We start from the raw sequence: 15,742 nt of genomic DNA on the forward strand, positions 1-15,742 counted from the left end.
GAGCTCAAAAAAAAAGGCAGAGCCTGGGGACGTAGCTTAGTGGTTGAGACTTTGTCTATTGTTCATTCCCAGCACCATATAAATAAATAAATAAATGGCAAATAATCATACATGGTGTTGACAGTAGTATATCTAAATTGGTACAGCCCTTTGAAAAGTGATTTGGCAATACATGTCAAGAACAATACATGCCTATATTCTAAGTTAAAAGTATTCTAACTTCTAATATAAAAATATGGGAAGGAAGCTGTTGAGGGCCATAGCCGAATCGGGATGGCGCATGGCATTTTGCCAGAAGGAGTGGTTAAGAGATGATGCCAGCGAGCCATTAAGATGATGATAATTAAGTTATAATTGCTGTGACTGGATGATGCTGGATTGAAACAGGCTGTGTATTGAGTTGTATATGGACCCTGCAATAGGGTGGCTCTGGGAATAGGGGGCTCCTGCTGCCTCCGACTGCCCCCCCCTACTTTGGAGTTTCTGTTGAGTTCTCGTGGGGGGGGGTTCCCGTTGAGAGGTGGAGGGTGAGAGAGTTCCCGGGAAGCGTGTGTGGAATTCGGGTGAGAGTTCAGGAAATAAAGTAGTTGCTGTTTGAACCTACAAGGAACTTGTGGCGGCTCGGTTATTTTGTGCCCAGCAAGACTGCGGCATTAGCTACATGCAAGAATAGTTCCTTCACAATATTTTTTATAGTAGTGAAAAATGAAAAGTAGCCTGAATGTGTAATCACAGGACTAGTAGGTAAATTTATGATCATAACTCACTTAACATCCATTGGAAAGACTACAATATAGAAAAGAATAAAAACTGAATTCATGCTGTAACTACTAAAAAAACACACAAACACACACGTATACAGAGAGAATATACAAAAATGGTAACAGTTGTGCTAGGATGATTTTTTTCCTTTTATTTAAAATTTTTTCTGTTGTTTAAAAATTAGTTTAAATATTAGAAACATTTACTTAAAATTTCTAAAGTCTTACCATTTTTATTGGCAATCCATGCTGAAGTGGTACATAAAATTTCCATTTGCTAATGTTCTGCTGTTGGCAGACATAGTAAATTTTTTAGCTAAGCAAATGTCAATTGTTGCTATAGCACTTCTTAAGTTAAAAATAAAGCTACATAATAATTGGCAGGGGCAATCTTAGGTAAATGTGGAAAAAAAGTCAAGGACTGATTAAGAATAGGAAACCATCAACTTCCCCAGTCAGTGACTTGGAACACTTAGCATTAGTGGGGGGAAGAAACACTGAATAATTAGGATGAAATCTGGTAAGAACTTGCAAAGGCAACTGAACAAGATAGGGTAAGAGTCTAGAGTAGCAGGTGAATTCCAGATAAAGTAGATCCAAGAGAAAAGGTCATTTTTTTGTTTTGTTTAACCTCTCTGTTCAGATTGCAGAATAACTGTCTTGAATACATCACTTATAGGATTTTGGTAAGCACTTAATAAGGGCTTAGTTGAGGTGGAAGACCTTAGTTTTGATTCTGACAGCAGTGAAGGGTGAGAAGAATTAGTTAATACTTATATTGACTCCATACTCTGTATGAAATGAACAAGGAGATGAGAGGAAGAGATAATTGTGAGGTATCTTGCAAGGAAGACCTTCATTATATAAAATCAATCAGAAAGCACTCCAGAATAAATTTTAAAACATGATCTAACCACATTCTAACCAAGTTTTAGATAATTTTTGGTATTCTCTGACAGAATTGGCACATGACATTGAATCAGGTTGCAGTGAATTTTTTAACTATGAGGCCAGATGCAAAAAAAAATTATATATATATATATGCGCAAGGGTGTTGAAGCCAACAAATAAATTAAATATGCAAATTCTTACATGTTATAGGATTTGGAATCTAGAAGGCATATTATCAAAAACTGTATCTAGTTTCTTTGGAGTTGATGGGTTGTTACAAATTAGAGTTTATGGACTGGGAGTGGTGGCCCATACCTGTAGTTTCAGCACTCAGGAGGCTAAGGCAGGAGGATTACTTGAGCCCAGGAATCCAGAAGTTCAAGGCCACGTCTGGGCAAGGGATATACCATATCCAAAGGGGAGAGGGGGGGGAGGGGGAGGGAGAGAGACACACACAAACTTAGATCACCAGGAAATATATAAACTGCCTTAACTTTCTAGGTAATTGAGATATTGCTGAACAATAATCAAGACCTTAACCCCCCCCCCAAAAAAAAAAAAAACCAAAAACAAACAAACAAAAGAAAAAACCAACCTATATAACAGAACAATAAACAAGAGGACATTTTCAAAAGTTCAGACTTAAAAAAAAAAAAGGTTCTTGTTTCAGAAAATATCAGTCTACTTAGGATAAGGGATACAGGTCCAAAGCCTTTCTAACTCAGTGGAAGAGGTGAAAAGGTTACAGACCTCATCTTATGAGTTGGCTTGAAATTGCCAGATAGATTTGGCAGTCACCAGAACATTTCGTAATCAATTTATGTACCAAATACCCTTAACCATTGCCCCAGAAAGCCCTTAGTTTCAAAAGCAAATCTTGGTGGAAGAGAGTGAAGGGAGGTTGGAAAGGGAAAGACAACGGTCAAAGGATGCATTGCTTGTTACTGTGAATACTGTAGATCTATTGTCTAATATGGTGACTATGGTTAAGAATAACGTATACTTGAAAATTCAGATCTTAAAAGTTCTCTACGTAAAAAAGAGGTGATGACTGTTAATTATCTTGATCTAATCTGCTCACAAAGCATGCTCATATCAAAGCCTCACCTTATATATACACTTTTTGGTTAATAAAGTTGGGGGGAGTGAAGCAACCCCATTTTGAGCCCAGCACCCGGCTTTAATTCACGAACACTGAGCATCAAGTGCCATGGCGAATTAAATCCCAGGGAGCACACAGGGGCGCTCATTCTTGGGAGCGCGGGCTCCTCTGGGCGGGGGGGGGGCAAGAAGAGGCCACGGACGCCCCGCGTCCCCGTCTGCCCTCACTCCCGGGCTCGGCGGTCTCATTTACAGCGTTTGACGCGTGACCCCAGCGCGCTTGCGACTCGGGCCGGGGACAGGCGCGGAGGGCACCCAGCGGTCCCATGTGCTTCCTCCCTCTCGCGGCCGCCGCAGTCGCCGCGCCCCGAATCCCGCTCCGACTCCTCGGCAGAGGGCTCGCCGCCGCCATGTCTACCAGCGAGCCACTCAAATCCGTGGACTACGAGGTGTTCGGGAGAGTACAGGGTAGGGGCCCCCCTACAATGAGAGAATGAAAGGTGTTATGGGAGGAGGGGGAGAAAGCTGCGAGAAGCCCTTTCGATCTTAAGGACGCCCTTTCCCGCGGGGGCTGGAACTTCCGCTCGGCCATGACACAGCAGTAGCGGGTGGAAAGGAAGTGAAGCGCGCATGCGCCGGAGGGCTGGGGCGGGCACAGGGTGGGTTAAAGGAGCCCACAAAGGGGCGAGGGTGGAGCGAGGGACGACTGGGGACTAAGAAGGGGGCGACTGAGCGGGAGAAATGGGGAGGAAAGGAAGAGAATGACTTTGAATTAATGGTGTCTTTATTTGTCACTGAAACTAATTGGGCTTGACTTGAGTTTTAGAAAGGACACCTAAATGATATTTGAGGGCTCGCTTTATCAGGTTATTAGTACCCCTCCAAGCTGATAGTAGCTCTTCAGTTTATTATCTGATTTTTGTTTCATCATGAGTTTAATAGTTGCAAAGGATGTGATATCTGGCTTATTGTAAATGTTGATTTTTGTAAATTAAAACGTTAAATCACTCTGAAATTTACCCAATGGACGATAAATACTGTGGTGATTTACTATCCACCATCATTCATTTAAAATAAAGTTGTTTAACACTGGGACATGATACATTATTCCTTTTCTTTTTTTGAACTTGATTTCTATATCACTTCCCCCACAGAATTTTATCCCATTGTTATGCCTGAGAGTTTCTTATTGCTTATTACACTTTCTGCTTTGTGTATGTGTGCATATATACCCATAGTATGTACAAATGGAGTATTTTTCCTAATTTCCTTTGACAATAAGTCTCCAAAATATTAATTTTTCTTTTCTGGAGTGTGTTATTATTGCAATTATTATTGCAACATAATTGGTGAAAATAATATAAATATATTAAAAACATGATAACCTTTAGTTATTAAAAGTTAAATTGCATTAGAAATTTCTATTTTTCATTCTTTCTCTCTTTCTTTCTTTTGGTTCTGGGGATGGAATCCAGGGGAGCTTTACTATTGAGCTACATGCTACATTCTGAACTTTTTTTTTCCTCTGATAATATGTTTTTTGAAAAAAAATTATTTGTTCTTATTAGTTATACTTGACAGTAGAATGTATTTTGACTACATATATGGAGTATAACTTCTCATTCTCTGGCTTCTGAACCCTTTATTTTTTATTTTGAGACAAAGACAAATTTGCTAAGTAGCTTAGGGCCCTGCTAAATTGCTGAGGCTGGCCTGGAACTGGTGATCCTCCTGCCTTAGCATCCTGAATGCTGGGATTACAGATGTATGTCAAAAATTTATTTCTTAAAGAGAGAACTGGGGTGTTTATGGGACACCTGGGACAGCTGAAGAAGCAAAATTTTAAAAAGTATCCTCATGGGGACAAAAGCCTTGACGTTCAGATGTTTAAGGAAATGACTGCAGAAAGGGCAAATATATTTTGATTCTGGGGATTACAACATGCAAAAACAAAGATGAACAACAAGCAACTTCCTAACACAGCCCTGGATAACAAAGAGGTCACTGGTGGCTACGTTCCCACGCCACAGGACCTTCCTGAATGGAAACCATCCCTTGTTGCTGGCAAGCTGGCTGACTGATTTAAAAAAGCTGCCTTGCACAAATTTTTCTAATTCCCTTAATTTCTCCTTATTATGCCACTTATTCACTTTTTGTTTCCTTTTATTCACTAAATCATTTGAGATTGACAACTTTGCAGGTAGTGATAGCATGTGCTGCTATTGTAAGAGAATATATATATGCAGAGGTTTTTTTTTTTTTTTTTTTTTTTGTGTGTGTGTGTGTGGTGGGGGCGTCTGGGGATTGAATTCTGGGGCACACAACCACTAACCACATCCCTATCCCTATTTTTGTATTTTATTTAGAGACAGGGTCTCATTGAGTTGCTGAGGCTGGCTTTGAACTGATCTCCTGCCTCAGCCCTGGGATTACAAGCATGTGCTACCACACCCAGCTATGTGTTTTTATTAGTTTAACAGTGCACTGATGAAAAGGATGAGTTAGAGAAACATAAGTAATCTACTTGAAAATATTTGTATATATTAACTAATTCTAGTGTAGGACTGGTTCCAACAAGTAACAATCAAATTTTACTATTTCAATGTTTCGGCCTTCCTTGCTTCATCTTAATTATCGCTTTGTATAATACTCTTATTTGATATAAACTCTGATGTATTGTTTTTTTTTTTCTGTATTTTTCTTTTGAATTTTGTAGAACAGAAGTTTAAGACCACAAGTTGCAAGAAAGATCACATGATTCAAACACAAATAGATGGGGTTCCGAAAGATTTGTCTAACTGTGCTTGCACTTGAATGGCTTTAAACCTGTTTCTGCTTTAACAATAGAATTTTACTTGGGCAATATTTGCCCATTCTGGTATATCTTACATGACTTCAGAGCTTAACAGCTGCAGTTGAAGCTAGCATTCTTATTTGTTCTGCAGTGTTGAAGATCTTTCATTGTTGAAGATGTGAATGAAGTATGCATGTGCATTGACTGTTGAGTTCACATTTGTGCCATTTTTTGTAAATATAGTAGTTTTGCACAACCTTTCCAAAGGGGAGAAAAAAAAAGAAAGTCAGGTTTAGGATGATAACTCCTACAATTTTTAGTATGTTAAATGGAAGAGAGTACATGGACACTATTGTTTTCTCAAGGTAGAATATATGGTACAAATTCACAGCAACATATTTGCACCCATATATACCAACATTCTTTGACAGCTTAGGATGGGCCAAATTCTATATTCAGTATTTTACATGCATTTTCCATTTAATTTTCCTTCTTTTGATCTCAATCATTTCCTTGTCTAACAGAGAAATTGAGGCATAGAGAGGTAACTTTCCCAGGTAACACAGATTTAAGTTGTGGAGCTGGGATTTGAACCTTGACAGACTATACTAGAACCCAGGCTCTTCACGACTATTTCCTGTTGATTTTCCCCTCAATACCCTTTCCATCCTTACTGCCTTCTTCCTGATCTGTGCACTGAACACATGGATTGAAGCAGGACACGTGGATCTGATCATTTGTATCATTCCAGATGCCCCTCAGGATGTTTGGACTGTCATTTTGACTGTAGGGAAGTTTGACCTGGTCAGTAAGCACAGCACACCCAGAAACACTGCAGCCTCCCCTTTTCTCTTTCTCACTTGCTGGCATTCTCTGTCATTGTTTCCATATATAGTTCTTTGTTTCTTAAAATTGCTTACAATGTTTCTTGTGATTGCATAAGAAATAAACAAATATAAACCATTGGCCTTTTATTCAAGTCATGATTATGAAGAAGTGATTGTGTCTATAAATCATCAAAAATGAAATTTTTGTTTTAATAATATAAAACATAATGAAGGGCTGGGGCTGTAGCTTAGTGGCAGATTTCTTGCCTAGCATGTGTGAGGCACTGGGTTCAATCCTTAGCACCACATGAAAGTAAACTAAGGTATTCTGTCCATTTACAACAGTAAATAAATAAATAGATAAACCAACATAATAAATATAAACAATGAAAAGAACATTATAAAATTAACTTTTAGTTTAAAACCATAGGATAATAAAATCTTGGTGAAAATTGGTTTGATGGAAATAATGACTATGAAAGTGAATTCACAGCTGGGGATATAGCTCAGTTGGTAGAGTGCTTGCCTCCCATGCACAAGGCCCCAGGTTCAATCCCCAGCACCACAAAAAAAAAAAAAAAAAAAAAGAAAGTAAATTCACAGTGGAAGAAGATATACTTGGGAACATTTAATATGGACAAAATATGGTTGACAAATTGTCATTAAAATATTTACATGGAGGGCTGGAGTTGAAGCTCAGTGGTAGAGTGCTTGCTTAGCATGTGTGAGGCAATGGGTTCAATCCTCAACGCCACATTAAAAAAAAAATAATAATAATAACAGGAACATGTCCATCTACAACTAAAAATATATTTAAAAAATATTTACATGGAAAGCATTCCCAGTGAAAATAGATTCAATGACATGGAAATTCAATGAAATGGAAAATGATTGAACTTTTTTATATGGAAAAGTGACCACTGAGTTAAATTGGCTTACTGGAGTTCAACACAGAAAGTATTTCACAACTAAAACAATGTGTGTTGATATATTTCTATTTGGAATGTTTGAATTTAAAATACCCTTGGTGACAGAATATTCTAGAGTGCAAACACACTGCACTCTCCCTTTCAAATACACAGCCCCTTATTTTCAAATGTATTGAATTTCAATATGTAGTTTATAAGATGGCTGTTTAAAATTCAGGAAAACACATTTACACATTACAAATTACAAATAGTTAGCTTCTTAGGCTTATCCTCAAAGTCTGCATATGAATCCTTTTGACTATTGCTGCTTTCCATTGCTTCTTCCTTTACTTTTTTTAAAATAAACTTTTTGTTTAGAAAAATTGAGAAGATAGTATGGAGACAACATAACTGATATGAGGCAATATTGATACATCATTATTTTTTTGGTTTGGGGGGGGGACCAGGGGCGCTTAATCTCTGAGCCATATCCCCAGCCCTTTTTTGTATTTTATTTAGAGACAGGGTCTCCCTGAGTTGCTTAGGGCCTCACTAAATTGCTGAGGCTGGCTTTGAACTCAAGATCTACCTACCTCAGCCTCCAGAGTAACTGGGATTATAGCCATGTGCCACCACACCTAGCTTGATACATTATTTTTAAGGCAAGTCCATACTTGATTTGGATTTTCTTAATTTATGTAATGTCCTTTTTCTGTTCCAGGATCCCATCTAGGATACCCTGTTACATTTAATTGTCTCGCCTCCCTAGACTCTTCTAGGCTATGATATTTTCAGACTTGTCTTTTTTTTTAATTTCTGGGGATTGAACCCAGGGGAGCTTTATCTCTGAGCTACGGTCCCCAGTCTTTTTTTTTTTTTTTTTTTTTTAATACAAGTTCTCACTAAGTTGGTAAGGCTGGCCCTGAATTTGCAATCCTCCTGAGTTGCTGGGATTACAGTATATGCCACAAAGCCTAGCACTTAACCTTGTTTTTGATGACCTTAGCAGTTTAAAGAGTACTTTGAAGTCAAGTACTTTGTAGATTGCTCTCCAATTAGAATTGGTCTGATATTTTGACATGCTAAGACTTGGGTTTATGGGTTATTGGGAAGAAGACCATTATCATCACACCATGTCAAGGGTACATAACAACTTACAGCTGTTATGTTGACTTTGATCACCTGGCTGAGATAGCATTTGTCAGGTTTCTCCACTGTATAGCTATTTTCTCCCCTTCCTTTTCCATTCTCTACTTTCTCTTTCTTTTCCTTCCTTCCTTTTTTTCTTAGTACTAAAGATTCAGCCCAACCTTACTACTGAGTTATGTTCCCAGCTTTTTTATTTTTTGAGACAGGGTCTTGCTAAATTGCTGAGACTGGCCCTGAACTTGCAATTCTCCTGCCTCAGCCTCCTGAGTAGCTGGGATTATGACATACACCATGATGCCTGGCTCTATCCTACACTTTAAAAAAAATCTCATTTTTTTAAAATGTGAACATAAAGGGAATTTATTGTAAGACTGCAGAAAGTTATGTCTTATTTAACATTTATTGAAAGTATTAAGTACATACCTCTGGCTAATGGATAAAGGAGAGCAAAGGAGGTTTTTGTGTTTTTTTTGTTTTTTTTTTGTAAAATCTCCATATTCTTGAGAAGCTCTTCCCCAAGACCCCCACCAACTTCTGTTGCATTGGGAGCTTTGGGAACAGGGAACAGGGTTAGTGGAATAGGGGACTGAACCTATGTTCTTAGAGTATTTGTAGCTATGGCCTGGCTTATCATATTTCTCTGGATGTGTAGTTATATTCACATCTAGAATAATACAGTCTGAAAATTTGAAAGGGAAATTGATTTAACTGTCTACAGATACTTTGATGCTTTACCAGCTCTCAGGTCAATATTAATGACACTCCAAGAATAGCATTGTGGCAATCTGTTGGTTGACATGTGCCTTAGAAATTCAAGTTTGTTTTTGATACTATTAATTCAGTTTTAGAATGCAAGTAGCTTATTGAAGTCCTGATGTAAATAGAAATTTTATTAAAGATTGCTTAAAATACAAACTGCAATGAGTAAATGGATTCAGCACATAATTTGAATGTACATATTTTTCTTTATGTGCACAGGAAAATAGAAAAGCTGTTTTTTTAGAGGTTGAAAATTTAAGTACATTAAAGTAAAAAAACATAAGCCTGGTTGACTCCAATTCCCTCTTGGCTTCTTTGTTCCTACAGCATTTCATTAATAGTTCCATTGTACTTCTTCGTTTTACTTCTCTTCCACCCATTCTGTTTTCTGCTGCAGTTATTTGTGTACATGGCTATGTCTCTCACTAGACAATAAGGATACGATTTTGAAGGTCAAGCTTGTGGCTTGTTTTTATATCTCCTAGAGGGCTGTGCCTCTAGTGGAGACTTCAAAAGTGTCTTGAATTAAACTGAAGTGCTTGGGGACAGTTAGCTCTTAGAGAAAACAGTAGCATGATGGCTCTTTCAATTATTGCAAAGATGTCATCGTGTGTGGCTCTAGGGAACAGACCCTAGACCACGAGGAAAGGTCAAATGAGGCAGAATTTTATTACATATGAGGAAAGATTTTAAACAATTATGGATGTTTAAAAATCATTAAGGGCTGCTTTGTAGCAGCTAGATCACTTCCTGAATTCAAAATTGAGTCAGAGCCCAGGATGGAGGGGTACATTGCAATATGAAAATCTGATTTTACATAAAAGTCAGAGCCCAGGATGGAGGGGTACATTGCAATATGAAAATCTGATTTTACATGAAAGACTGCTGACATTTAAAATTCATCATATGGTTTCTTTAAATATCAATGCTTCTTTGTAGATTTAAAGTGTATTTGCTTTGCAAATATTCATGTCAGGTTTCCCACTGATCCGTCCTTCCACAAAGTGAGGAACAGTTGCTGCTGACTGAGTCTTGACTGAGCAACATACTGTGCTTGAGTCTTTTATGACTGAAAGGGCTAATATCTGTCCCAGTTTCCAGAGCTGTGTGTCATATCAGCTTCCCTTCTCTTTAGCAAGTGAGGTGGAAGCGGCGCGGGAGGCCCTGAAAACTCACAGAAGCATCTTTTTCAGCAGAGGCCTTGACCTAAGAGTGTCTGTTTCAGCTTGCTCTGATAAACTGCAGAAAATATGTCTCCATGTCCACCTTTTCTTTCTATGTAGATGTCTCTGGGTTGCACAGTATGCATCAAACTAGGGGTCAGGACTTTCAGAAAGATTCTGGAAAATTCCAAGCGTGCTCTGGTGCTTTGAATGGTTGATTCCCACATGATTTGCTGATTTGCAAAGTTAATGGTCTGGAGTCTTAAGACCCCTTAACACACATTCCTTGTAAGAATTTAAAATAAGGGGTGTTGTTTAAAGGGCCCAGTAAATAGCACCCATCTTCATTATGTGAGTTATTGACAGGGAAGACAAAAAGTAAAGCAGAGTTTGGAGGGTGTGGCCTATATCTACAGGTAAGTGAACTTTATAATAACCTGTACTGCAGAATTAAATACACCCAACTGGGCATAGGCAGGGCTACTCTAGGACAGAAAAGAGTATGATCCCTGTGGATATTTTGCTCCCAGCAGGAGGAAGAAGAGGAAGCATGCTTCTCCTGCTAAACTTACCCAATGGATGAGTCACTACATGTCCCTGGGAATGAATCAGGGGCAGGGAAGAAGGTGGGCCAGAAATGTCACACTAATCGATAATCCTCCTCCTGGAAGGAACTAATGCTAGGGAGCAAAAGGCTTTTTCTACAGAAATAAATCTTAAAGTGTGTGAAAATTCGGTTCTGTTTAAAGTACTTCAAGATGATCTGCGCTGTGGAGTTTTTTGTTTTATTTTGATTTGTTTTTTGGTGTGGAACAGTAGTAAAAATAAGGGAGATTTTGTGGTGAGCAAAATTGAATAATGATCCTGTTCTACAGATAGAGAGAGGAATGACTACATCACAATCCTGTTTTCTGCTGCGTGTATGTGATTTTAAAAAAATTGAAATATGGTTCATATAACACTAAATACAAAGCACGTTTTGATATATTCACAGTACTTCACAACTATTACCACTATCTATTTCCAGAGCAGATCTATCACCCCCAAAAGAATACCTCCTCCTCTTTTTTTTTTTGAGGTACTGGAGATTGAACCCAGGGGAATTCTGCCACTGAGCTACATCCCTAACCCTTTTTATTTTTTTAATTTTGAGACAGGGTCTTTCAAAGTTGCCCAGGCTCTGCCTTGAACTTGGATCCTCCTCCCTTGGTCACTCATCCCCACAGTACTTGGGATTAGTTGTGTACCCCTAGGCTTGTTCTCTCCAGTCTCTTGAATTCTCCATTTCCCACCCCTACTCACTTCTTCCTCCATCTTCTGACACTTACAGTCTTTTAGGAAGTTAGGGCCAGAGCCTTTCCCTCATGGTTTCAAGGTGGCTGCGATAACTCTAATCATTATATTCACATCACAGTCAGCAAAGAGAGGCAAATGAAATACCCCTGGCTGGGTCAGTCCCTGCAGAAGAGCTTTTCTGAAAGCCTCAACCAGTGACTTGGCTTACCTCTCACAAGGCCACCCCTGCCATAAGGATGACTAGGAAACAGAAGGTCACTTTCTGCCTCCAGGTAAAACAGAATTCTTTTAGGAAGAAGGGAAAATAATCTGTATGTGCCATAGGCATTTTTATATTAAGTAATGTTAAAAGATAGTTATTACATTTGGTATTATTTCTCAAATAGTGACCCAAAAGAACATATTACAGAAAGACTGTGATCTCCAGGGTTTCAACCTGAAAACATTAAATCTATAACCAAGGCAACCGAAATCTCTATTAAATACATGTTGAATCTTTCATATATGATTTATCTCAGTCTTTTTTTCCATCTGTCACTGCCTAAAATAATAACATTTTGTATTTCAGTCAGTATAGTTATGTGCATATTTGCAATGTTAATAATGAATTATTATGGGTTAGTTAAATATGTCACTTAAATCCTGCAGTTCTACCATTTTAAGATTTTTTTTTCTTTTTTTTTCTATAGGCGATTGTACTTGGGCACTTAACCACTGAGCCATATCCTCAGCCCTTTTTGTATTTTATTTAGAGACTGGCTTTGAAGTTAAGATCCTTCTGCCTCAGCCTCCTGAGCTACTGGGATTACAGGCGTGTGCCACCATACCCTGCCATTTTAAGATTTTTAAAGTAACTACATATGTGTGTATCCTTACCATTCATAGTTACAAACACTTTAAAATTTAAAACTTCAAAAACTTAAATCAAATTAGCATACACACATGAATTTATAACATGTAAAACAGTATAAGAGGATTGATGATGAAAACCACATCCTGCTCTAGTTTCCCACCCCAAATCCTAAAGGTTCTTTAAGACAACCAACTTAAGCATTTCTCTTTTTTTAGTTATCATGGTTATATCTGTTATATATATATATATATATATATATATATATATGCACTGTGTATAAGCCTAATGTTATGTACATGCCTAATGTCAACTGAGGCACTATCAAGTAACTTCTTGCTGTCTTTTATAGTTGTGTGTGCATATATGTATATATGTATATATATATATATATATATGTATATATGTATATATACATATATATATATATATATATATATATATAATAGTCAATCAATATGTATTATGACTTATGTAGAGTTCTACTTGTAAAATTGAGATTCTTTCCAGAACTAGTTTTATTTATTATTCAACAACTGTGAACTTAGCTTTTGTCTAGGTGCTAGGTGAACAAGACAGGAAAAATCCTGCCCTCATGGAACTTAATAGTTTATTGTGAAGACAGGAATTTGAAAATATATAAATAAATACATAATAATATCATATGGTAATCGATAGTATGCATGTGTGTATGTGTGTGCAGGAAACGGGAGCATTGCTGTTTTAGACAAATTAGTCAGGAAATATTTCTCTAAGGAAGTGACATTTGTGTGGAGAGGAGTAATGAGAAGGAACCAGTCATTAAGACCCAGACAAGGAGCATCTCAGGCAGAAGGAATAATTAGTGCAGAGGTCATGAGGGAGGAATGTGCTTGGCATGTGTAAGGAGTCCCCAGGAGCAGTCTGACTGGAATAAAGAGAGAGGGAGTGCTAGAGATAAAGGTAGAGGCATTAGGAAGGGGCCTAGTGACTCTGGTAATCCAATACATTTCATTTTGAATATCATGGGGAACCACTGGAGAATTTTAAGCAGGGGATGGAAGTTATTTGATTTTACATAAGAAAAGCCAACCACCTTGGCTGCTTTATGAAGAATACATTCTAGGAGGCAGAACTAGAAGCAGGGGGACTATTAAGGAGGTTCTTGCAGTAGATTAGTTGGATTATGTAAACTTTAGGTATAAAAACATTTATACCAATTCCTCTATAAAAGTGAGAGCAGAACTGAACTACTTTTCAATAAGTCTCCAGTAAAGTTTGGGGCCTAGAAATAATTTTGAAAATAAGGGAATGTATGGTTGTGAGTATTTAACTATGTGTGGTATCCAAATGTGCCAAAATTCCAACTTGGGGCCTTTACACAGCTCTTCCATTTGTAATGTTATTCTACTTTCATCATACCAATATTTGCTCAAGATTGAAGTCTCAACTCTTAAGATCCAATCTTTAACTTTTAAAACTTACGAAGATTGGATCATGTATCTGGTAAACTCTCACTTGCATCCAGGTTTATGCATTCTACAGAAATTTTAATTGCCTGTTTACTTTTCTTTTTATTATTAATTAATTTTTAAAAATTTATATATGACAGCAGAATACATTGCAATTCTTATTACACATATAAAGCACAATTTTTCATATCTCTGGTTGTATACAAAGTATATTCACACCAATTCGGGTCTTCATACATGTACTTTGGATAATAATGTCCATCACATTCCACCATAATTTCTAACCCCATGCTCCCTGTCTTTCCCTCCAACCCTTCTGCCCTATCTAGAGTTCATCTATTCCTCTCATGCTCCCCTACCCTACCCCACTATGAATCAGTCTCCTTATATCAGAGAAAACATTTGGCATTTGTTTTTTTGGGGAGATTGGCTAACTTCACTTACTATTATCTTCTCTAACTCCATCCATTTACCTGCAAAAACTACTGTAAGATTTCATCTCACTCCAGTCAGAATGGCAGCTATTATGAATACAAACAACAATAAGTGTTGGTGAGGATGCAGGGAAAAAGGTACACTCATACACTGCTGGTGGGACTGCAAATTCGTACAGCTGATATGGAAAACAATATGGAGATTTCTTGGAAAATTGGGACTGGAATCACCATTTGACTCAACTATCCCTCTCCTCCGTCTATACCCAAAGGACTTAAAAATAGCATACTACAGGGACACAGCCACATCAATGTTTATAGCAGCACAATTCACAATAGCTAAACTGTGGAACCAACCAAATGCCCTTCAATAGATGAATGGATAAAAAAAATGGGCATATATATACACAATGGAATCATACTCAGCCTGTTTACTTTTTTACCTCTCCTATTTGACTAGATTAAGTTCCTAGATGCAGGAACTATGTCTTATATACCCATCTTATTACTTGCATTTAGAATTTGACAATTAATATGATTTTTGTCAAGTGAATAATCAATGTCTAACTGTATGCTTATTAAATATATTTGAGTTGCCTGAATCCTAGCTTATGTCTGTGTAAAAAAAAATTCTGTCAATAGACTGATTTAGGTAATTTCCTTAATCTGACAATACATAATTTGTAGAATATCTGTGTTTGATACCTGTTATAAAAATTCTTACAACTCCTTCACAAAAAGCGAATGTCCTTTGTTTTTCTTTCACCAGTGAATAGATGGTGGAAGGGTGTTTGGGATTCATATGCTGAAAGGACGTTGCTCTTTGCTGTGTTGTGTGTTGTCATCTTCCCTCTCTGGGCAGCTCCAGTATTTCTAGCAATAGGTTGTAAGGATGGAAGGAGCAATCTAAGAGACAGGCTGCCTAGGCAGCTACAACTCCAGGTCCAAGTAGGGTGCTGGAGAGGGGGTTTTGCCTTTTCATCATCTATTGTTTCTTTCATGTAGTGTTGCTGACTTGTAAAACAGGTGAGGCAAAACTAGTATGCATGTACATGACTTATCATCAATACAACTTGGACCAGAGTCAGTAGGAGATTTATCCCATGTGCAGTACCCTATAAGATTTTGGTTTTCATTTTTGTGATGCTGTCCTTGTCCTGGAAAACAAACCCTTTCCAGATCTCTTCTATATCTCCTGAAAGTTGGGGCCACTTACTAGTTCTAAATTTCAGTGTGCATAAGAATCATTTGGAAATTATGTTAAAACCAGATTTCTGGATATTACCTACAAAGTTCTGTTTCTGTAGGTCTGAGAAGGAGTCCAAGATTTGATTTTCTATAACAACTCTCAGGTGTTG

At 37.7% G+C, this 15,742-nt stretch overlaps 1 protein-coding gene and 1 long non-coding RNA gene across 5 annotated transcripts in view; one reads left to right on the forward strand and one right to left on the reverse strand.

Moving 5' to 3' along the window:
- The window catches only part of LOC144249886 (uncharacterized), a 29,578-nt gene extending 26,737 nt beyond the window's left edge, over window positions 1-2,841 (reverse strand). For both annotated transcript variants that reach the window (XR_013342337.1, XR_013342336.1), the window contains exons 1-2: window positions 2,760-2,841; window positions 1,968-2,042 (exon numbers count right to left, since the gene is read on the reverse strand). This is a non-coding gene — a long non-coding RNA (uncharacterized LOC144249886). The remainder of the gene's footprint in view (window positions 1-1,967; window positions 2,043-2,759) is intronic.
- A 111-nt stretch (window positions 2,842-2,952) lies between these two features.
- Window positions 2,953-15,742, forward strand: part of Acyp2 (acylphosphatase 2) — a 147,535-nt gene continuing 134,745 nt past the window's right edge. For all 3 annotated transcript variants that reach the window (XM_026399917.2, XM_026399916.2, XM_026399918.2), the window contains exon 1: window positions 2,953-3,221. In XM_026399917.2, the coding sequence (XP_026255702.1) occupies window positions 3,080-3,221 (142 nt within the window). In that variant the 5' untranslated portion in view covers window positions 2,953-3,079. The remainder of the gene's footprint in view (window positions 3,222-15,742) is intronic.

Source organism: Urocitellus parryii, chromosome 12 (assembly GCF_045843805.1).
Source record: "Urocitellus parryii isolate mUroPar1 chromosome 12, mUroPar1.hap1, whole genome shotgun sequence".
Lineage (NCBI taxonomy): Eukaryota > Metazoa > Chordata > Mammalia > Rodentia > Sciuridae > Urocitellus > Urocitellus parryii.